Genomic DNA, 25,322 nt, shown 5'->3' with positions numbered 1-25,322 from the left:
AAACCATCGGTGCAGACAGTTGCATCATTTCCAGTTGAGAAAGACATCCATACTTGTTTCATGTATCGATTCGATAAAGACAAAATAACTTTTAATAGTTTGCATCATTGACAAACAAAACATTACACCTGGTTAATCCCCATGACAAAAACAGGCAGAAACATTGTGTTAATGTTTATATATTATGGATGTACAGGACATAAAAAATCTCCTCTCATTTTAGCATATAAACTTGCAAGCAATAATGAGATTGTTTTTCAAATTGAGAATGTCGACATGACATTCCAAGTCTTGTATTTTACAGGGACTAACTATTAGCTTGACACGTATGACGCAACGCGTCAGATCGGTTATACACTCTTCCCCCCCCCCCGCTCTCCCCACCTTAGCTCTGTGGCTGCTATGCCCACTTTGATGGGTTCACCCCCACCCTCCTCTTCTTTGCTAACACATCAACGCGACTCTTCTTCATTGTGAACCTTTCGACGTCCATCATCAGGACCATCGATCATCTAGCAGGACCATGGATTAGCTTCTCTCGACTCCGAATCGCTCACTCACATCTCAGGAATTTAGGATACCTTTTCAGTGAAGAAGAAACAGTACTCTCGATTATCTAGAAGAACCGCTCTCGACAGAGAGGACAGTTGGCCTTGTTGCTTGTGGAAAACCACTTGTACTGCAAAGAAAGAATGAAAAATTATTTAGTAATCAATGAAAAAAATGGAGAAAGATCACAAGTCTGCGTGTGTACAAAAGTATGATTAGGAGTGTGCAGGGGAACAAGCTCAGGAGACGGAACTCGGCAGAGGGAAAGTGAGTTTGGGGGAGGAAATGTGCTCGGGAGTGGAAACGTGAGCGAAGCTCAGCAGAGGGAAAGTGAAACCAGAGCTGGAAGTGGGAATGAGAGCTCGGGAGAGGGAACTTGCGCTCTGAGCTGAGGAGTAGAAATGTGAGCTCGAAGCTCGAGAGTGGAGACGTGAGCTCAGGAGGGGTAACGTGAGCTTGAGAGAGGGATCACGAGCACACATTAAAGCCACAGCACACATCAGAGGCAGGGGCGAAGTCAGAGTTTGCAAGAGAGCAAAAGCCAGTGAGAACATCATCTACTAAGAGTGAGAGTGTAACAGCGAGAACATGAGAGTGAGGAAGAAAGTTAACTTGTCGACATTACAAAAGAGATAAATCTACGAGGTGAAGTGTGCAATCAGATCAAAAGGTGAAGCGTGGACCACATAAGGGGAACGTTGAGAAAAGGCAGAGAATGGGCGAGTGTGCCCAAGTCTCACAAGGCAAGCGTTGTGGAACTTTTTGCGGCACGTGCGGCAGGCCTTGCAGGGCAATGAGCAGTTTGTGCCGTGGATGATAGAGAAGCATATGGCGCATTCTTCAACACCTTCAAACCGCTTCTCCACATTTGCTTTCCACAGCTCGAGCCCCTCAATAATACTTCCATTCTGTTGGTACAAAAAAACCCAATATATATATATATATATATATATATATATATATATATATATATATATATATATATATATATATATATATATATATATATATATATATATATATTTATATATATATATATATATATATATATATATATATATATATACACACACACACACAAAATGCTGGCTGTTTCAAACATTTGTATTTCGTACAAAGTTTGTCATGCAGTTGTGCAAATAAATGACAACCTGCGGATCAATAACTAAATGAGTATATTTTAATTTCATGATATAATGTAGCTAAACAAGAAGATGAACCATGTGACTGAGACAACAAATGAACAACGATCAGTGCACAATCAAGCCACCCCAGAATAAGTCAGTAAGTGGTAACTTTGTTCACACATGTGTCAAAATGGAGCAAGAGCTGCACAACACAGATGGAAAAGTAGGAGAGATTAAGCTTTTAATATTGGCATATAACAAGTAAAAAGTGAAAGGGAGTGATGCAGCTGCATGTTGGAAAGAAGGAATGGCGATGCGGGAAGCATAGCAGTACTTGGTTTTTGAGGAAAGCGTGCAGCTGGAGAAGCCATGACCGCCACTGCTGCGGCGACACGGCGACACGCCGGGAGCACTCCACCGTGGGTACACCAAGGGGCAAGCTCGCGGGTAAGCACACCAGTAACTCAACGTAAACCTCGTTTGCCTCGTAAGCAGCCAGAACCTCACGGGCAGTCGGTCGTGCGCGCACCTGACGCAAGGTCACACAACAAAGAAAATGCACGACATATATGCTTGGGTAAAATGATGCGAGAAGAGGGACAAGATTAAGCACGTGCACTGGCCATCCAAATTAGTGTGATCAGATTACGGGTGAACTTCCAAATGTAGTATCCGTCATCGTTTGTCAAGTTGTCATCAATTGCTTGCATCTTCATCGATGCAAAACAATAAAACGTTTTCCATTTAATCAATAAGGCTCTATCATGAGTCTGTAAAAATAAAAACTATTTCATTAAAAAATAAAAAAAAAGCTCCGTACGTAATACGAATTGTCTTTCATCAAAGGTAAAGTGCTGTGGCACCTTATATAAATGTTTTTTTTTTTTCAAACCGCAACGTTCACAATGGATGAAATCAATAACACATTGATCGAGGTATGCTAACCTCCAAGACAAGCAAGGAGAATTTGACGTTTTGGGTGTTAACCCTAAGTCGGAACAAAAGGGTTAACACCTGAAGTGTCAGTTGTCTGCTTCCCACGGGAATCGGTATGCATCCATCAATATTCTGTTGATTTCATCTCTTGTTATACCTGTACACCGAAGCATGTCGACGCAAGTCTTCAACAGCAAGACTATATTTCTTCATTATACACAACATTCACAAGTGATGCACTCATACGGTTCTATGAACAAAAGGCTCCAGGTCAAATTAACACACCACCTTCCAGGATGATGGTCTCAGATGGCAAAATGCCTGGCCTCGATTGGTTTCTTCGTTAATGAGCTCGTGGTGGGGGTAAATTTGAATATCTAAAACATTTCCATCATAATAACTTGAACAATGAACTTTCTCCCATTGTGCAAACACAACCTACAGTTCGAGATTAAACAATTCAAAGACACTTGAAACATTTATGCATCTCACTGACATCAGTGGTGCTTCCTTTGCCTGGAGAGAGCCTCATGTATTACCCAAATCAATCATTGTTATGGGGAAAGCCCTTCCTCTTTCATAGAATTGCCGACACAAGGGTGCGACTTGTATAAGCACGACAAGCATTCACAGTCTAAATAGGCGGGTAATGGTCTCACTGCTCAGTTTCAGAATCGTATCTCAGAGGAAAGACTTTACCGAATTCCAACGGTTGTCAAACAGTGGACTCCTCTATCAAGACGACGTCAACTGTTCCAGCCGTCCCAAAATCAACAGCATAAAATGCCAACGTAAATACCAATGTTGAACTTAGACCCGGCATGGACTGATAAACACAAGAGGCAACTATTTTGTCACATTAAACCTCCCATCATGTGAGGAGACGGGACAATGTCATTCAGATTTCAGGCGAGCATGAGGAAAGTTCATCGAGCCTTCCATGTTTTTGGAATGCAAGCTGCACACAAGCTCTCTGTTGCGTCCACCTACCCTGCTGTTGGTGTGTCTCCACACTTTCCACGATGTTCCCACTGTTCTGTTCTGTTCTGCATTGTTGCTCTTTCATGAACCTTGACTTCGTGTACAAAAAAGCTGATTATAAGTTTAGTGAATGCATGACCTTGCATGCTGTTATGTGACGAGAATGAGTCTTCTCCGTACAAAATGACTTCAGGGAATTATTCAAGTCTGTGGGATGCGTCAAAGTGACAATTATGGGTTTAACAGCCACTCAATCAGGGACATCAAAGGGATGCACTCTGTGAGGAACGGCTGATAATTCCACCTCCAACCTCTCAAAAACTGGGAGCACATGGTCGAGCACAAGGTTCCAGGTGGTGATTTTGGCATGAGGAGAGCCTGCAATAAACGAAATGGCTACATTCCAGGGTTTGTTACGCACTGTCAATAAAATTGGATTTTATCCATGAATTTTGGTGTGACAGTGTGTCCTGTTCGACATCACGCAGAAAGAACTAGAAGGGCACTCGGGCGAGCACATACTTCCGCCACGCAATTCCTGATCCATGAGAACACATCGGGCCAAATAAATTTTTGAAATAACATGCTGTATATCGGTTTTGACCCCATCTCTCAAAGTACAGCTGTACAGATTACTTGCAGGTTAAGACAAAAACTAAGTGTATGGCAGAATGCCATTCGTTCATCTCCTGGTGCACGATTGAACGCATTTGAAACATTAACTTTGTACATCAAAGCAAAAGAAACCTCCGACTGGTTTCTGTGCGTCGAGTTATTTGCGCCACAAAATTCGAGTGATGTTATTCAAGAAGGTAGTGAATTAATTACTTCGATATGGAAACTGAAATTTGTGGCTTGAATTATATAGCTTGCTTGTTACACATGACGCAAGCTACAGAGTTCAAGTACACGTTGCACTGGTATGATGGTGTGCAAACCAGTCGAGAAACACCAATGTCACTTTTATACTTGACATGCCCTTCCATCTCAAAAATAATTAATTTAGTCTAATTTGGATGCTCCAGTCATTGCTCGTTCTTCTTTCTCAGGATAAAGTGAGCCCTCGAGCCTCCAAATTGTCCATGCCCTGTGATAAACCGGCCCTCCTAACCCAGTAGAATAGCTCTGGCTGCAAAGTCTGCTTCACAACCGCTTAACGTTTGTCTGTGTGGTGGACCATCGATCAAATGACGATGACAATATACACCCTTATTTCTTTAAACATGAATCAACTCATAACTCGATTAACTCACCATCCATCAAAACTCACTGTTCCTCATCTGCAAATATTTCAACTGTCACCATGCCAACTGGATGGGCCTTGGCTCGGCAACAACCAGCCATGGTATTGTAGCAAAGGCTTTATGTGACTCTGTGGGTTTGATCCAACCAGCGAACATCTCAAATCCTGCTCTGCTGCTATTCTTTCTCCTCTATCGGTGCTCTTCAGTATGTCCTTCCTCTTTGGCTGCTTCCCATCTGCCTGGAAGTCAGCGAACACACTCCCATTCACAAGAAGGGTACAAAAGCAGGATCCTCTCAATGACACCAGTAAGCTTACGGCTAACTTCAAATTATATGTCATCGAATGCATAATCTCAGCTGACATCAAGTCTTTCTGCTTTTCAAACAGCCTGGTCTCGACGAATCAGCTGCTTCAAACTGTCAGGACCATATCCCGCGACACATCTTTCGTATTGAACACAATCTGGAATCCTGCTTTGCATGTCAAGCTTTCTGTGTGTGCAACACAAGGCCGCCTCATGCCTATCTTTCTGACTTCCTCCACTCGCCCAGTCAATGCGTTACCGTCAATGGAAACCTCTGCTCCCCTCTCCAAGTGGAAAATGGAGTGCCCTCAAGGGAGAGTCTTGTTCCTCTAAAAAACATTAATGACCTCTCCGATGCTCTGGAAGATGCTCCCTTCCTCTTTTACAGATGACTCACATTGTGCCTGATTACACCGACAGGAATGCAGCATCGGCGTCACTCTCTGCTGATCTGGAATTACAAAGGGGAGATGTCTTTCAATCCTGGCAAATCTCACAGTCTCACACTGTTGCCAGAAGGATCATCAAACAAACCCACTTGTTTATTTCCATGGTCAGCCCCTGGAAGATGTTCAACCTGTTGAACGATTAGGCTTCAGCATCAGCCATGACATTTTCTGGGCTGACACTGGTCTCCAAAGCCAGGTGCAGATTGCGCATCTTCAATCAATTCCCGTCATTCATTGACAAATCTAATTACTCAGTTTACAAGGCTTTTGTCTGCAGCTCAACTGAGTACTGCACTCTCCTATGCGCTGAGACCCCAGCATCACATTTATCTTTTGGATTCTACAGACTGTAAAGCTCTCAACAATATTGGAATCTCCTGCAATAAGGTCGAAGCACAAGGTCTGCTGCTCTCACCTCACAGACAGGTCGGTGGTCTCGATAGTTTTTTTTTTAATTTTTAAATCGACCCTCCTCTCATAATATATATATATATATATATATATAAATTTATATATATATATATATATATATATATATATATATATATATATATATATATATATATATATATATATATATATATATATATATATATATATATATCTCTCTGCGTCTCTCTCTGCGTCTCTATCTGCGTCTCTATCTGCGTCTCTATCTGCGTCTCTATCTGCGTCTCTATCTGCGTCTCTATCTGCGTCTCTCTCTGCGTCTCTCTCTGCGTCTCTCTCTGCGTCTCTCTCTGCGTCTCTCTCTGCGTCTCTTGTCCATTGTGATGCAATCCCCCTTTTTGCTCCACTTCTCTGTCTCTGTCTGTCTGTCTCTATGTGTCTCTATGTGTGTCTCTGTCTGTCTGTCTCTATGTGTCTCTATGTGTGTCTCTGTCTCTGTCTCTGTCTCTGTCTCTGTCTCTGTCTCTGTCTCTGTCTCTGTCTCTGTCTCTGTCTCTGTCTCTGTCTCTCTCTCTCTCTCTCTCTCTCTCTCTCTCTCTCTCTCTCTCTCTCTCTCTCTCTCTCTCTCTCTCTCTCTCTCTCTCTCTCTCTCTCTCTCTCTCTCTCTCTCTCTCTCTCTCTCTCTCTCTATGTTCATTCATTGCCTTACTTGTTGGGTTCAACTGTGACCCCACTGCACCAATGTTGGAATGTTGCCTTCTTACCCTCTGTCACCTCACTCTCCAATGAGCCTCGATAAAGTATCGTACAAAAAATGAGGGAGGGTGGGATGAAGTAAGTTATCACGAAAGCAAGTTTGAAGAAGAAACATTGAAGATGTCTGGCATGGCTCAAGTGCCTGTGACTTGAGTTTTTCTTTGTTTTCAGAGATCACAGCTCCAATTTGTATCGCAAAATGCACATTAGTTCACGAGTTTTGACAATTTCAAAGCTCGGCCTTACTATTCTGGAGCCTGCGAAATAAACGAAATATTGAAAACTATCTGGTTGGTGGGATAAAATACAACTTTCTTATTTATAACAACAAGAAAGACCTTTCCCTTTCACAGGAGTAGAAATGGTTCTCACAGTTAAACTTCAGTGGTCAAAATGGAAAAGACAAAACAGTTCCGAATGGCCATGCAGAAGGCACAATCGTTTCTAAACCAGCTGAGCAGGCCACATGAGGAAGTACAGAAAAGAAAATGAAATAAATTTGGCCTGATGTAAAACGTCACGAATGATAGGAAGGCCATTTATCTAAACACAGAGTTGGGCAAATCATCTGCTGGACTGAGCACGTTTTGTCGTCTTTCCCTTTTCCGAATTAAAAGCTCTGTTTCATATGGAGCCTTCCATTTCGTATTATATGTGGGATACAGGAAGATTTTGGCTTGCGCTCCACAGTAGACAGGGAATAATACGCCTGCATATCAGAGGATTGACGGCGGTATTGTGGAAGGATGTGTATACTCATACGTAGGGTGGATGCAAATTATTACCTCCGCCACCGAAGGTGAAGGAGGTTATGTCTTCACCCCGTTCTGTTGGGTCGCCGAAATAGGTGACCCTTATTGTCAGTAATTCTGTCTGTTTGTTTGGATGTTTGTCATCAGCATAATTGGTAGTAAACGTGGGCCGATTTTGACCAAACTCGGGTGGTAGGTACATCTTTTGACCTAGTGCTTTCGAAATTGTGATGGTTGCTTGGAATGCTTTGGTTTCCTAGCAACAACCGAAAAATCTTCAAAATCGGTACCGTTCACGCGAAATCAATTCCGAAAGCCATTATCCCACGTAGGGTTATGAAATTTGGCACGAATGATCTACAGGTGATGCTCTATCAAATATATTCCGGTTTTTGTGATATATGGAATACTTAACCCGCAGCGCCCCCTACAATGAGGGTATGCGCGAAAATTGGTGAAAATTGAAGGCCCCCTTGCGACCAGGTGAGTGCATCGATACGAATGAAACTTTGCAGGTTCATGGTACTCAATGAGTACTACAACTTTGCCTCAGGGCATATTGACCGATTTCGCTTAGGTCAGGGGTCAAAGGTCAATTAGTGCAAAAATCGATAATATGCGAGAGCTGGAGGTGCCTTCGCGCCAAATGCTACTCCTCCTTGGGTTATGGTCAGATGGTCATGAAAATTCACACTAACCGTCTGGAATACATTGTGCACAAACGATCGAGCCGAATTTTCGATTTAGATCTTTGTTCACCCACAGCACCCCCTCAAACTTTGGGGATTTCCGATTTCAAACCGCATTTTCGGTACTTTTCATTCAAATGGATACCGAGTAGTTATCAGTAGATGGAACTGGATGAGATTTGATATGCATAATCTTAAGGTGATTCCCTATCCGCTATATGACATCCATTTTGCTCTATATCTTATAGTTTCCATGCTCGGTGACCCATCGCCACCTACCGGCTTGTCTGTTTGTTTGTTTGTTTGTGTGCAGGATATCTCAAAAAGTTGTGCACAGATTCAGACAAAACTTGGTGGACATGTTGGGTGTGTGACAAGGAATAAATGATTAAATTTTGGTGAAGATTCAAATCCGGATATGATAATTTTTTAAGTGATTCTTCACCATTGAGAAATATGGCTAAATCGATATACAACACGATATCTCAAAAATTTGTGTTCAGATTCAGATGAAACTTGGTGGACAGGTTGGATGTGTGGCAAGGACAAATTGGTTCAATTGTGGTGAAGATCCGAATCCGGATCTGGATTGGAGAATTATTTATTTTTTAAAGTGATTCTTCATCATTGAGAGATGGGGCCAAAAACGATATAGAGCAAGTTATTTCAAAAATGTATTTGGCCCGATATGTTCTCATGGATCAGGCATTGCATGGTGGAGGTGTGTGCTCGACTGAGTGCCCTTCTAGTTTACAATGTCTCAATACATGATCGATTTTCCATTTGAACCTTCTCTCCTCTTGGCAGTAATTAACTGAAGAATGTTTTTGCAGCAAGTTATTCAGTCATGTCTGTCCACTGTTACCTCCATTAGTTCACTTTCCAAATCTGCTCAAATAAATCTTCCTTTTTCGCAAGTTATGGCAGAATTCATTGTTGTCTGTTTCCCTTCAAGTAGAAATCCCAAAAGTAACTTGGTTACACATATCTGGTGCTACCTGTCTGTGAACGTCCTCCTGTAGTTGGTTACCTTCTCTAGGAGGTTGGTGGAAGGATTTGCACTCCGACCACCACAAAACACTTCATTCTACAAAAACACACTGAGGTGTAGGGCGGGGTGGTGTTGAGGTGTTGTCCACCAGATAGCGGTCTTCTCGGATTAACCTTCGGGTAGGTGCCTGGAATGTCCTATCCCTAAGAGATGGGGATGGGCCAGGCATATGTCTGGGGGATGGCCAGACAGAGGCACCTGGTGAACAGGCAGAAAGAGGATGCAGCGACGCGCTTTGAAAACGCATGCTCCCATTGTATGTAAGTATGCATGTGTGACAGAATAAATTTCAAATGAAAACTTTACTGCCTCTGTATCTAATAAGGTGTTGGTTTATCTTTACATGACTATATCGTCGATTGTTTTCTCCATTGTTGTTGTCTATCTGTTGATATTTCGCTTTATATTTTTCTTTTGTTCTCTTTTGCAATCTTCAGGGCTTTATTCATTGTTGTTTAAGTTTCATGTGTGACATATTGCATTGATATCAAGGAAGTAGTCGCTGAAACAGGAGCCAAAAGATGGAGAAATCAATCATGATTGAGATGTCTATTGCATCAACTGTGGATATATCTTGTATTTATTTTTTAGAACGTCAGAAAAAAAAGGAAAAAAAAAATACATAAATAATTAAATAAATGACCGGATGGAATTCCAAAAAAAAAAAAACAAACAAACAAGGTAGGAAGGAATGACAACAAATGACAAGGAATGATAAGGTAGGAATGACACCACAATCTATTTACGGATTGCCATCACAACATATTTTGATATTTTTGTCATAGATGACTAACAGCAACAATTGCATGAAGATGTCTCTGTCGGAGGGAACTGTACATGTGTAGTGAGGGTTGGTGTTGACGTGTATTTTATTTGTTTTGAAATTGAGACGGAGAATGTCAAAAGTTGTCATCATGGGAATCCGTGAAAGGATCATGTGGCAAGGGGCGGGGGTGGGAGTTATGGATGTTGTAGTAATAGCATCATGTGGCAAATTGTGGTTCAATTTTGATGTGGAAATCACGTGTTGAAGAACTTTGGTTAGTGCACGTGTTATATTCCAATTAAAATGTGCACGAAATAGTATCAGCAATACAGATGGCACTGCAGGTCGATGTGGATGCATCAAATATACTGTTGCATCATCATTACATTGTAATAAAAACGCAGGGGTCAGTAATATATAAAATATACAAGGGAAGTATTGTGTTAAAACACACACACACACACACACACACACACACACACACACACACACACACACACACACACACACACACACACACACACACACACACACACACACACACACACACACACACACACACACACACACACACACACACACACACACACACACACACACACACTTCCTAATGGAATGCCACATTGATATTACAGCACATGGAAGGAAAGATCGAAATACCAGGATTGAAGATATGCCATGGGATCTTCCAGGGTGACAGCCTTCCACCCCACTGTTTTGCCTGCTCCTGGACCCATTGAGCAATCTCATGAATGAACAAGGACACGGACTAACCCTTTACATCCAATAAGAGAACGTCCAAAGAGACAAGAAAGGTGGCACATCTACTGGACATGGATGATTAAAACTCTTTGCACCAAATGACAAAAATTGGCAGAACAATTCAAATTTGTGTAACGGCACTCTGATGACATTCAAATGGAATTTGGCCAAGATAAGTATGCCAAGTGCACATTCATACAAGGTAGACCATCAAAAACGGACAGCATGAAAATTGACACATATACAACAATACAGGAGCTTGACAACGAAATATCATACTAACACCTCAGAGTAGAAGAGAGCCACCAAATTTGTCACAAACAAATACGCAAAACAATGACCAAAGAATACCTGCATAGAACGTGGATGATCTTGAAAACATACCTTTCTCCAAAGAACAAAATCAAAGCCATAAACAAACTCACAACCAGTATTCCAGGACAGGTCAGGTCAGGTCAGGTATGGGAGCATGCGCCGGAGCAGCGCATCGCTGCGTTCACTTTTCACCTCCATCTCCAGGGGCCTCCATCTGGCCATCCCCCAGGCATATGCCTGGCCCATCCCAAGCTCCTTGAGATGCTAATCAACCTGCTGCAACCACGAGGAACGTGGTCAGCCCATTGGCCTCCTCCACTCCCGAGGCTCTCTCGCTGAGAGAATCTGGTGAGCAGGATCAGCGTCAGGAAAACGAGTCACATGTCCATACAGCCGCAGCTGACACGGAAGATGCAGATAACAAATCTCAATTGAGTTTCTCTTCGCAACCGCTTATTGGACACAAAGTCCAACCAGAGAGAGCCAAGGATTCTCCGAAGAGACCTGGTACCAAAGGAATCAAGTCTATATCTCATCCCTGGTCAGAGTCTAAGTCCCACATCAGTAGAGCAAGACTGAAAGTACCAAGGACCTGAAGACTCGGACTTCCATCCTCTCGCACAGGAAGCAGCAGCACCACATCCCATGATCCAGTGAATCCATGACTCCCCAGGCCCGACCCAGACATCTGTTGACCTCTGTCTCACAGCCAGCGGAGACATGAATATCACTGCCAAGGTAAGTGAATCTCTCCGTGACTTCAACATCCTCGCCACAAACAGGCACAGACAGGACAGCAGCATCCAAGATGTCATTAAAAGCCTGGATCTTAGTTTTGACCCAGGAAACCTGTAATCCCAGCGGCTCCGATTCCTCATTCAGCACTTCGAGGGCCCCCAAAAAGAGTCTCAACAAAGATGACTGCATCATCTGTGAAATCAAGGTCAGAGATCTTGACATTCCCAAACGATGCACCGCAGCTTGATCTCTCCGACAACCTCCCAAGAATCCAGTCCATACAAGTGCTGAAAAGTGTGGGGGCCAGTACACACCTCTGAGGAAGTCCAGTAACAACTGGAAATAAGTCAGAGATGGTATCACCACATCTCACAGCACTCTCAGTACCAGAGTAGAGTTCAGACATCAGATCGATCAGTTTTGGTGGCACCCCACGAAGACCAAGAATCCTCCAGAGGGCATCCCGATTCACTGAATGAAACGCTTTACAGAGATCAACATAGGCTGCAAGCAGCCCCTGTCGAAATCTCTCGTCCGTGTTCGGTGAGGACCTGAAGAGCAAGGATACGGTCAATCGTTGACCTCTTTGGTGTAAAGCCTGACTGCTCTGGACACTGGTTCTCAAGCAGATGGTGGCGAACCCTATCAAGAATGATCCAGGCTAAGACCTTGCCTGGCACAGAGAGCAGCATCACCCCTCGGTAGTTGTTGCAGTCTTGGCGATCACCCTTCCCTTTCCAGAGAGGGACAACAAGGCCCCTCTTCCAGTGAGTTGGGATGATGCCTGTGTTCCAGGCAGAGCACAAAACTACATGCAACGACATAAGTACAGCATTTCCACCGGCCTTGAGAAGTTCGGCATGGATGACACAAATCACAGGAGCTTCACCCAATTTCAACCGGTTTAACCGCATCGTGTTTCTCCACAAAAGAAGGTGGACCACAGTTGATTGGAGGGTCAGCAATAGGGATAGTAACATCCCTGACATCCAATTTGACAGCTGGTGGATCAGCCTGGTGCAGCCGCTCAAAGTAACCGGCCCAGTGGCCCTTCACTTCGGACTCCTCTGACAAGAGTCAACAACCCTCTGCTCGAACTGCAGTATACCGAGGGACGGGCTTGGAGGAACGCAATGAGCGAATTCCCCTGTAAGCAGGACGAGAATCACTTGACCAAAGGTGATGCTCTACCCCCTCACAGATTCGTCGCACATAGGCCTCCTTGTCTACCCTTAGTGCACGTATTGATCAGTTTTGGTGGCTCCATGAAAAGCTCAGTCCTGCCCTGCCATTGAGCCTGGCTCTGCGACTCTGGTCAATGGTATCCAGTGTCCCTTGAGAGACAAAATTCTTCTTCGCCATACGGTGAGTTCCAAGACATCTACTGGCGACATCAAGGACAGTGGTCTTGAAGACACGACACAACTCTTCAGGATTCCCCAAAGCACCCAGACCCCCCAAAGCTCCACTCAGCCTATTTGCAAACTCCTCAGCTACCCTCTCATCCTTGAGCTTGCCAACATCCAGCCTCGGCTGGGATGGTACCATTCTCCTGGATTGAAGCTGCAACTTCAGAGTTGCTACGAGAAGCCTGTGGTCAGTGTTGAGGAACTGAGCACTCCGGTAGACCCTGCAGTTCTGGATCATCCTCCAGCGACCATCAACGAGCACATGGTCAATCTCCTTTGCCACACCACCAGCGTTGGAATACCAATTCCAGCGATGAGTCTGTGGACACTGAAACCATGAACCAGCCACCCTCAGTCTATGAGTTCTTGCAAAGTTAAGGAACTTAGTACTATTCTAGTTCACAGTTGGTCGTAGTTCATGAACTGGTCACCCTAAAAAGGCAGAGTTGTTACATGTTTTTCAAAACATCCACTTTCCACTTTGACTACAGACCAGAAAAACCACAGATATCTAGATATCTTAGGATGAGAAGAAAGGTAATTTTGTCTAGTTTAATGTGGAAAAAACAGAAATAAAAATATGCAATAGTTTTTGTGTCACAGGCAAATAAGTGATACAAGTCAGGGGTGGAGTAAACAGGCGGAGGCGGCGGATGTGGCGAGTCAAATTTGGAATAAACTGAATTTATTTCAATCAATAAGCTTTAATCTAATGTAGCTTGTTATTTTTTAGGTGAGTAACACTTGGGACTTGCTGTTGCATGATGCAAAATTGATGATTCAACTGGTTATTATTCAGCAAACCCTGACCAATATGTACAAACTCCTAAAAGAGATCTAGTAAATATCTTTACATAGTTATGTATCCAGCAGATTCTCAGGATTAATTTGGCACTTCAATTGTCCAAAACGGCCAAAGGATAACTGATCCACATCCAATTTACTCAGAAATGGTGATTTCGAGATAAACACGAAAATGTGTTTTCCTTGTAATGCATTATCCATTAAAGTTCATAATTAAAAATACCATATTCGCCATTAATTAGTGGTTTTTGCTAAAAAAAAAAATTTCACACAAGTGCATGTAGCTTGGTGATGTCTATTAACACAGAGAAAACTGAAAAATTGAATATTTTGACCCTGTAACGCAAATGATGACCAGTTCATGAACTATGACCAGTTCCAGACCCATGGGGACCAACACACGTCTCATAACCATCCCTATCAGTTCCAGGCGATGCAATGAAATCCCAAAAGTCTAGAAGAGTATCTCGCCTGGGGCATTGATCAACCACAGACTCGAGTACGGCATGGAATGCGCCCTTCACGGTGAGATCACTCGCCTCAGTTGGAGCATATACAGAGACCAAGGAAATGACACCCAAGGAGCGACAAATTATTTGGCTCATAATACGCTCGTTGACCGGTGTTACCTCAATTATCATTGGAGTCAGCTTATTGGACACAGCTATAGCAACTCCTTGGGCATGGTAACCATCAGAGCGACCAGACCAATAGTAGGTGTAACCACCCACCATGATCTCGCTGCAATCGGGTATCCGAACCTCAGAGAGTGCTGCAATGCCGATGTCCAAACGCTTGAGCTCAGCTGATAACAGAAACAGGTGACAATCCTCTCTTAGGGATAGGACATTCCAGGCACCCACCCAAAGGGACCACTTCAGGTTAACCCAAGGAAACCGCCGTCTGGTGGATGACACCTCAGCACCACCCTGACACACACTACCGCAATCTGACCCAGAAAGGTTACCCTGTGGTTCCCCTCCTCTCAAAGATTGGGGGTCCCAAAGGCTTTGCCCCAATCCCGTCATCCGGTGAGCTGCCCTGCCGTTTTTGTTTTGCTTTCAGTATGTTTTGCAGAATGAAGGGTTTTTACCATGGCCGGAGTACAAATCCTGCCACCAACCTCCTCATGAAAAGTAACCCAACTACAGGAGGATGTCCACAGACACAGTTGGGCACTAGATATGGGTGGCCGTTGGCTCACGAGGAGCTCCTCCGCCCTTTGACAGGTTTTGTTTTTCATCCTGCTGGGTGTCGATATCATACACCCTCCTCACCAAGAAACTTGGTGGGGGAGGCGGTTTAGTCGCCACCAACCCGACCATGGAAAAAGTTAGTACCGGTTTGCATGGTTCCTGGAGCAAGTCACAGATCTAATCTGACCTGACCTGACAATTGTTATTAATTGTCAAAATTATTCAAGTGCAGCTGCGGAATAATAAACTTGCCAGAAGAGGAAATCAATAAACTCGATATCAAAATAAACCAATGTCACCCCCAGGGTGACCAGTATCTTGCCAAAATGTGAACATGAGTGACTTATTTATTCGATTAAAGTTACTCAAAAAATAAGGGTTTCGTTGACCTTGATGCTTGACCTTTTTGTGACCTTGACCTTTGACCTTGACCTTTATATTTTCGTATGCTTAATGGTATCTCTCCAGGACCGTTGTACATGAAATATCAAGAGATTTTGATGAGAACTGAGGAAATAAAATTTTCATGAAAAATCCGTTTTTTCGTCATGACGTCAAAGGACGTCATGGCGTCAAACTTTTGACAGATCTGGAAAGCACTTATCAAGCGCTTTCATATGAGGTATTACTCGATATGGTATCTAAGATTTCAAAATTTGACCTTGGGGTCAAAAACTTTCGACCTCCAGCGCTAACCATGAAGGTCAAGCCGATCGCCACCAAAAATTAATCAGCTGAGTGCCAGACCATGAACTATATTCCCATGAAGTTTGAAGACGATCCAATCAAAATTACGAATAAACCAATGTCACCGGCAGGGTGACCCGTATCTTGCCAAAAGGTGACCACGTGTGACTTCTTTAAGGTCACACTGAGGTGAACAGAGCTGCTATCCACCAGGAGCGACTCCTTGAGGAATATCTGCCGACAAGAGATTCCGATGAGAATCGTTCTGCAGAGTAACCATGAAAAATATGCTTTTTCCTCATAACGTCACCAAATGACGTCATAATGTCTCAAGCTTGACATATCTAGAAAGCACTCATCGAGGTGTTCAATTTGAGGTACTACACGATATGGTTCCTAAAACTTGAAAATTTGACCTTGGGGTCAAATATGTTTGACCTGAGGCGCTAACCATGAAGGTCAAAGCCAATCGCCACCAAAAATTAATCAGCTGAGCGCCAGACCATGAACTATATTCCCATGAAGTTTGAAGACGATCCGATCAAAATTACTCAAAAAATAAGGGTTTCGTCGACTCCCCTGATTTGCGACAAAGTGACCTTCACCTTTGACCTTGACCTTCAAAATTTTGTGCACTGAAAGGGCCCTCTATAGGCCTCTGATATGCGAAGTTACAAAAATTTCCAATGATAACTGTGCTCTGCAGAGTGATCGATGCATGATTACAGACAAAAAAAAATTAAAAAAACATACAAGCTGACTAACATATCTTGCAAAAACTTCGTTTTGGCAAGATAATAAGGAAACCCCTCACTATGCACTGGTACATCTGTAAAAATCACTGCATCCTGAGAATATACCTGTCAAAATGAGGAGGTGGAGGTAGCAGCTTGATGGAACTCGACCAAGTGCACAGAGTGACAACAGCAAGGATTGACTGAGGACATGAAAAGTTCAACAGACTACAAAATCCAATTTGTATGTAAACAAGAAGACATTAAACCAGAAAAGGTATCCCTAACCCACCGAGCAAAAAAATTCCAAAGACAAGTGCAAATGGAATACATCACACATGAAACTGAAGCAGCAATGAATACAGCCCCAATGATTGCAAAAAAGACAAAATAAAAAAAATAAAGCAAACTATCAACAGATATACACCAACAATTGGGAAAACGATAAAAGAGCAGGGAGATATAAAAAAAAAAAGTTAGACAGATTGGGGATAGACAAACAAGGATCAATGGAATGGCTAAGAAGTGGTTAGCTCAACTGAGATGCCCAAGATCAAGGACACGACATCAATGGCTCTCAGAAAAAGGCAGGACTGAATAAATCGGCCAAGTGTAGATTTTTCAAGGTAGAAACAGAAAGCACGAGTCACCTCCTTTCAGGATGTAAAAAAAACTCATGTCAGAACAGCTGTACACATAAAGGCACAACAAGGTATGTGGAGTAATCCACTGATGCATCTATAAAAGTTGCAATATCCCAGTCCCAAAAAACTCCTGGAACCATGAACCAAAACCTATAATTGAGAACAAGGAAGCAACCAATGCTCACGTACGACCTAAAGATCCCTTTGAGCGTGAAAATAGAAAACAAAGCATTGCAACCAGATGTAGTACTTAGGAAAAAAAAACTAAAAGACAGCATTGCTAATTGTGGTGTCAGTACCTCGTGATTTTAGCTTAAACAATGCAGAAATCAAGAAAATGACCAAATACCAAGATCTCATGAAGTAAAAAGATCTTGGAAGAATGCCAAATTTTATACAAATGCAAATTGGAGCAACAGGAATTATGAAGAAGACCCTTGCAGATATATTAAAAACAATCCCTGGGAATATAAATACAAACAAACTACCAATGGAAAGTATCCGGGGCTCAGTGACGATTCTGAAACGAGCCCTGGAAAACAAAACCTTGAGAACAACAAAGCTTCACAGCTTTGTCCATGAATCCATCCATCCATTTGGACCACACTCTGTGCAGAGCATTGGGTGCTGCCTAAGCAGTCTCCTTGGCTATTGGGCACAATCCTGATGGTCTGTCCATGCAATGACTAAATGCAATGACCGCAGACTTGTGGCCTTTGAAACAGCAAAGGTAATGTACCAGGTTCAATTTGAATAGCGAGGCTGCCAGAAAACGAGTGTGTCAATCATAAAATGTGGATTTCACATGAAACTAATTTCATTTTCTGACCAGTTAGAGCCAATTTAAAACCAAGGCCAACATCCAAATTGCAGAGTCCAGGTAAAAACTTCAAGAAAACTAATGGTTTACACACCCCAGTGAAAAAAATGGTTTCTAAAATAATTATTGCTTTCTAAGTGTCTTCAACAGAGTCTCTGTTACTTCATCTGTATCGATTTATATGCTCTGCTGATGATCAGACTTAGAGGGTTAAGAGGTGAGGATGGAGGGTAGGGGTAGGGTTGGAAGCATTGTCATTTCCCTTGTTACTAAAGCACGAAAACTTTAATGGTATCAGCGTATTTTTTTGATCGAGTGAGGGTGGACCTGCATTAAAATGATCTCAAAGAAGCCATTAATTAATTCTAACCATAGATCTGTTTTATAAGCAATACATTTTGCTCTTTTAATTAAAGGTTATCTCTTTAAAGTTAAAGTTGTCTTTATGACCCCAAGCAGTTTTGAGGCAACATATTTTCCGTATCAAACACAAACACTTGGAAAACCTGAGCCGACTCCAACACACTAACGTCATCGGTGATGTGATTTTACCAAAAAGCTTATCCAGTCCTTCCTGGGTTTGTATATTTTTCATTTGGCACGTCTGTTTTTCATATAAACCTGGCACTGTGAGGAACGGCTCTGATCGGGCAGAAGAACAATGTACAGTGCCTTCAGAAAGTATTGACACCGATCGACTTTGTCGATGTCGATTTTGTTGTGTTCCAGCCTGAATTTAAAATGTATTAAATTAAAAAAAATTGTCACAGATCTATACAAAATACCCCATAAAAGACAAAGTGAAAACATGTTTTTAGAAATATATACAGGTTAATTAAAAGAAAAGCTGAAATGTCTTGCGTCAATAAATATTCAACCCCCTGAGTCAATACTTGGTAGAAGCACCTTTGGCAGCGATTACAGCTTCGAGTCTTCTTGCGTATGTCTGTATCAGCTTTGCACATCTGGATTTGGGGATTTTCTTCCATTCTTTCTTGTAGATTTGCTCAAGCTCTGTCAAGTTGGATAGGGAGTGTCGATGAACAGCGATCTTCAAGTCTTTCCACAGATTCTCAAAGGGATTCAAGTCTGGGCTTTGTCTGGGCCACTCAAGGACTTTCACGTTTTTGTTCTGAAGCCATTCCAATGTTGCTTTTGCCTGTATGCTTGGGGTCATTGGCCTGTTGGAACATAAATCTTTGCTGCAGTCGAAGGTTGCACTCGGAAGCAGGTTCTCCTCAAGGATTTGCCTGTATTTGGCTCAACTCATTGTTCCCTCTATACTTACAAGTCTCCCAGTCCCTGTTGCCGAAAAGCATCCAACCCCATAGCATGATGCTGCCACCACCATGCTTCACGGTAGGGATGGTGTTAGATGTGTGATGAGCTGCGCTTTGCATTCAGGCAAAAGAGTTCAATTTTTTTTCTCATCAGACCACAGAATCTTTTGGCACGTGACCACAGAATCATGCTCTCAGAGTCTTTCACGTGCCTTTGTGCAAACTCCAGACATGCAGCCATGTGCATTTCTTGTTCAGTTTGGTCGGACAGCCAGCTACAGGAAGAGTCTGGATAGTTCCATATTGTTTCCATTTCCTAATGATGGAGCTCACTGTGCTCTTGGGAACTTTCAACATGAGAAATTGTTTTATACCCTTCCCCAGATCTATGCCTCCTCACAATTCTATATTGGAGTTTTACAGACATTTCCTTGGACTTCATGGTAGAGTTTCTGCTCTGACATGCATTGTCAAGTGTGGGACCTTTTGTGGAAAGGTGTGTTTCTTTGTAAATCATGTCCATCCAATTGAATTGGCCACAGGTGGACTCCAAACAAGTTGTGGAGAAATCTCAAGGATGATCAAAGGAAATTAGTTGCATCTGAGCTCAATTTAGAGTGTCATAGCAAAGGTGCTGAATACTCACAGACTCGAGACATTTCAACTTTTCATTTTTTTTTTTTTTTTTTTTTTTTTTTTTTTTGTATACCTTGGTCGAGGCTCGTATGAGAGCTAACACACAACTCACAGCAAGGAGGCATGAGACAAGAGGGGCGGGAGTGGAAGGGACAAAACATTGGGGAACAGACACAGGTGAACTGTGGAAGGGAGAGGGATGGGGATGGGACGGGGAACATGGCGAGGGGAAGATGGACATTAAAGGGACTTTCAGGAAGGAAAGCAGGAGAATTGAAGGAAGTGGGCTTGGGTGGATTATCGGGGTAGAAAAGATCGAGGATTTGTATGTGTGAAGATAAGAGGTGGTGGTGAACAGCTGTTTTGAAAGCCTGAAGGGAAGAATGGGAAAGAATAGAGTGAGGAAGTTTATTCCAAAGGCGGGAAAAAAGAGGAATGAAAGAGTGAAGATGAGCAGTGATTCGTGATTTTGGTAGTTTTACCAGAAGGGGGTTGTTGGCGGACCTTGAGCGCCCTGTGGAAATGTGGTTGGGACAAATCGCAGAGAGAGCAGGGTGGGCAAGGCTGGAGAGGAGTCGGTAGAAGACAGAAAGACCACCGACCAACCTGCGGTGATTGAGTGAGAGGCCCAAAGACTCAGCTTCATTGCGGGAGATGCCAATGATCTTAAAAGCCCTGGTTTCGACAGCGTGAAGTCGAGAAAGGTGGGAGGCAGGAGCACCAGCCCAGAGGGGAGAGCAGTACTCCATCAGGCTACGGACAAAAGCTTTGTAAGTGGTCAGGAGCTCAGGAGGGCCGAGGAAGGACTTTGCACGACGGAGGATTCCCAGTCGGCGACTGGCTTTTGAGGCAAGGTTGGAAATGTGACTTTCCCAGGAAAGGTCATGGCAGATAGTGAGACCCAGAAGCTTGAAAGAAAAGACTTCTTCCAGAGGATTGTTGAGAAAGTGGATGGGGGGGGTTTTGTAAACGGTCCTTTCGAAGAGACATAGTGAGAGTGTGAGATTTGTCTGGATTGAAAGACATGTTCCACGTGTTGGACCAGTTTGTGATTTTATCCAGATCTGCAGTGAGCGAAGAAGCTGCTGCTTGCCGGTCTCAGGGATGACAGATGGTACGGCAGAGGGTTGAGTCATCGGCAAAGAGAAATAGAGGATTTTCCAGAGAGTCCGAGAGATCATTGATGAAAACCAGAAAAAGAACAGGGCCCAGAACGCTACCTTGAGGAACTCCAGCCTGCACAGGAAGAGGGGATGAAAGAACTCCATTTAGGGCCACACGTTGACTGCGACAGGAGAGGAAGTCTGCGAGCCATGAGTGGAGATGGCCTTGAATACCATGGGAAGAGAGTTTGGTGAGTAGGGCAGGGTGCCAGACTGTGTCAAAAGCACGTGATGTGTCCAGGGATACGGCTCGGATTTCCTGTCTGGCATTGAGGACCTCCATCCATTGATGGGAGAGCAGTAGCAGCATATCTAGGGTAGAGTGACCTGGTCTGAAACCAAATTGATGATTGGAAATCAAGCCATTGGAGAAGAGGAAGGATTTCATGTCTGAAGCGATGATGGATTCCATAACCTTGCTGATGATTGGGAGAAGGCTGATTGGTCTATAGTTACAGGGATCTGTTTTTGCACCTTTTTTATGCAGGGCAGTGATGTTAGCAGATTTCCAAGCAGATGGCAGATGACCTTGGGAAAATGAGAGGGTGAATAGAACAGAGAGAGGGTGAGCAAGAGCAGAAGAGCAGGCTTTGAGGACACGTGGGCTGATGCCGTCTGGACCGGTTGCAGAATCTGACTCGAGGTTTGAAAGCAAGCTCTCCACCTTGTCAGGAGAAAAGGATACAGAGTCCAGGGACAGTTGGGTGCGACTGGGTAAAGTGGGTAGAGATAGTGATGGGTTTGGGACACAAGATTTAGCTGCAAACACCGAGTTTAGACATTCAGCTTTATCACGTGTGGTATCAGCAGTGCGGCCATTTGAGGTAAGGGAGGGGATGGAGGGGGAACATACACCAGAAACAGATTTGATTAAACGCCACCAGGATTTTGAGGAGGGAGAGAGGTTTGAGAGTTCAGACTTGAGATGAGAAAGATGTTGTTTTCTGGCTCTCCTGAGGGTAGCTTCACACTTGTTCCGAGCTTTGTGGAAAGAACTGAGATTGCCCTCAGTTGGGTTTGCTTTCCATGAGGCAAAGGCAAGTTGTTTCAGGACAACTGCCTCGCCACAAGCTTCAGTAAACCAAGGGCGGTTTAATTAATTAATTAATTTTTAATTAATTTGCAAAAAATTCTAAAAATATGTTTTCACTTTGTTATTATGGGGTATTTTGTGTAGATTGGTGACAATTTTTTTTAATTTAATCCATTTTAAATTCAGGCTGCAACAACAACAAAATGTGATGAAAGTCGAGGGATGTGAATACTTTCTGAAGGCACTGTGCTGCCTTAAGCCGTGATACATCTGTTGTGATGTTCTTCTACGAGGACACAGCTTATCTCCTTGCCAACATCATGCAAGAAAGATGGCAATTTTGTGAAAACTTCACATTCAGTAGTTTTCCTAATGTAGATGCAGATCAATAAAACAACAGGACCATCAGCGTAAATGAACAACACAAAGGTTCCAGTACCGTCAGGTTAGGGATCTTGTTTGATCGTCTCTGCACAGCAGACAGCTCAAGGGCCAAAAGGCAGGGTGACACATGGCGGGCGGTGTAGCTCTCCACCGCGCCTGCCACACGCTTCTCCTGTCCCTGCCACCAGAGCCGAGCAGCAGCTGGCAGAACCTGCAGGACGCTGCGGTACACCCAGCATGCCAAGTGGGCCACTTGCATCCGGCTATCAATGGCAGCTTCTGAGGTGGACATCGCAGAAATGATAAAAGAGGGATAGACAGCATTTCCCCTCAAAAATGAAAGCCAGAGAACTGAAGAAGGCAGTACAGGTTACAACGTTGTTTTTCATGAAACAATCAACTTCAAGGTAACATACCTTCCAGGCCTATAGGTGCCGGCAGTGTGAACATGCTTTGAAATGCGTCTTTCTGGTTAGACCCAACCGTTTCCTTTACGGTTGCCTCAGGTTTCCGAGGTCCACCTGAGTGTAAGCTTGGCCGCACAGGCATGAGACGGAAAAGGTTCTGCAGCAAGCAACTGAGAGTGTTGGAATGACGCAGATAGGCTGAGTACTCTGCCCTTAGCTGTTGAGAGAGACAGGGCAGGAGTATGAGGAATAAAGGTATGAACAGAGGAAAAATAAATTTAAAAAGACCAATGGAGTAAGCCACATGGGTAACGACGGTGGTGATGTGACTATAGCAGGCACGTTAGTGTGTGTGTGGAGTTTCTCACATTAAGGGTCAGAATAGGTGGCTCACTGTGACTTTCCTATCACTCAATTGGAGGAAAACGGTCATCTTGCCTGGTCAGTCCAGTGTAGTGTAGTGTAGTGCAAACAAAATTGTTATATGTATCCTTGACGTGAAACTGCTTCACAGCAAACTATGTTGTCGTGAAATAATTATTTTTAATGCACAAGATCATGGAAAAAGAAAAGCAAGGGAAGACGGTAGAGCAAATTGACAAACTCAGCAAGATAATTTAACAAACTCTAAATCGGGATCTGTGGCAGCTCACCTCCGGTGGTGAGGCCCGTACAATGTCAAGTACAAGTTGCCAGGCAAGAAGGTATCCCATGATGGATGGCTGGGTTGGAATAGGTGGCAATGATGACCGAGAAACAGGGTCGAACTCGGCAACTGGGAAACGATCAAGCAGTTCTTTCATGCTAGCCTCGAGCTCGTGCAAGGTTTCCATTATCTCTTCGGGTGGGGATCTATGTACGAATTGGAATGTCGAAGAGGAAAACCAATTTTGTGGAACTTTAAAATTATGCCTTTGTGAAGTGTGATGATAGTAAAGATGAATTCAGAGTATTGCAGATCATTTATGATACAGCGACTTACAAATAAGATTCTTCTTCTTCCGCTTCATCAGCCATTGACTTGCCAGCATCAACGGAAGGTACATCAGGCATTAATCTGAAAAAGATCATTTATAAACCAAGTAATGATATCACCAGCGGGCACCCTGGCCCTCCGAATGGGACTACCCTTCTCGGCCCACCTTCGGTGGGCAATGTGCTCCGGCACATTCTTGGAAACGCACCATATAATTTGTCATTTTTAAAAAGACATTTTATTGATCATCTTCACTATAATTCACAGACCGGCGTGTGTTTGTCGTGCTACTCCTACAGTTCTGGGCTGATTACATCCAGACTTGCTACATAGGAACAGCATGACCCCAATTAATGTATAGAGGTGTTTTATATTTGCTGGTGGTCTTGGGGGAGAGGGGAGGAGTGAGAGTGGGAGGCAAATTGAGCTGACATGTAAAATACCAACTACCACCAAAGGTTGCACTATTAACGCCACATGTCAATCTTGGAGTTTCCGTGATATCCACGTTTGCTCCATTATAGTAAGAAGATTTAGACGAAGTATTAAATAAAACAATATTACAAACCAACATGATGTACATTAGAACTCCAATATAAATATAACGTACAATAGGTTTCATCAACTGGAAAATGATCAAGGTATGCTACCGCCCTGGGAGGCAAAGTAAAGCTGACATTTTGGGCAATATCCTTTCATTGAAGCAAGATCGTTCACACAAACAAACCCTCTCTTGCCCGAATTAAGGGCCAATACCTGTAATGTCAGCGTTACTTTGATTCCATGACGGATAGCATGCTTTTGTCAAATTAAAGTCGATAAAGACTATGATTTGAACTGTCCGACAACACAGAACAACACGAGCCTCGACAAAGTCCAGTATTCCTACTTGTATGAGGCAAATTGTAATTTGATCCTTCACCACTTGAAATGCTGCTGTAAGCACAATATGATGTATAGCATTCAGAGTAAAACAGATCAAGTGATGAGAGAGAGTAAAAACTAAAGGTGCAAGGAAAAAGAAACAGAAAAAGGGAGAGAACCGAGCGGTGGGAATTTAAAAGGTGAGGGACGAAAGGTGCAAAGCTTTGACAGCGTTAAACCACCCTGCCGCCACTTGACACTCTTTCCACTACAACCCTTATCAATTCTCTTATTTGATTGTCTTTTCAATCGAAACAAATTCCCCACAGGAAATATATCAAGAAAACAATCAGCCAGTACTGGGAAAAATAACTTGGCAATACTAGTTTGCTTTCCCTAGTTTTCCATTTTGAGATCCCTAAAGACTAACACATTCCAAAGCTTTGTACCAAAACAATGACTGAACACAGAATG

The 25,322-nt window shown here is 43.3% G+C and overlaps 1 protein-coding gene across 6 annotated transcripts in view; it reads right to left on the bottom strand.

Moving 5' to 3' along the window:
• Positions 1-161: 161 nt before the first annotated feature.
• LTN1 (listerin E3 ubiquitin protein ligase 1) overlaps positions 162-25,322 on the bottom strand; it is a 234,765-nt gene continuing 209,604 nt past the window's right edge. For 5 of the 6 annotated variants that reach the window (XM_085880249.1, XM_085880253.1, XM_085880258.1 and 2 more), the window contains 7 exons: positions 23,991-24,065; positions 23,662-23,860; positions 23,018-23,225; positions 22,657-22,880; positions 2,011-2,205; positions 1,290-1,457; positions 162-679 (listed from right to left, as the gene is read on the bottom strand). In XM_085880249.1, the coding sequence (XP_085736375.1) occupies positions 617-679; positions 1,290-1,457; positions 2,011-2,205; positions 22,657-22,880; positions 23,018-23,225; positions 23,662-23,860; positions 23,991-24,065 (1,132 nt within the window). In that variant the 3' untranslated portion in view covers positions 162-616. The remainder of the gene's footprint in view (positions 680-1,289; positions 1,458-2,010; positions 2,206-22,656; positions 22,881-23,017; positions 23,226-23,661; positions 23,861-23,990; positions 24,066-25,322) is intronic. The other variant, XM_085880254.1, reaches the window with a different exon arrangement.

Source organism: Eptatretus burgeri, chromosome 1, assembly GCF_056783735.1.
Source record: "Eptatretus burgeri isolate ZD-2024b chromosome 1, Ebu_testis_v1, whole genome shotgun sequence".
In the NCBI taxonomy this organism is placed as follows: domain Eukaryota; kingdom Metazoa; phylum Chordata; class Myxini; order Myxiniformes; family Myxinidae; genus Eptatretus; species Eptatretus burgeri.
This window is presented reverse-complemented; position numbering and strand designations above follow the sequence as displayed.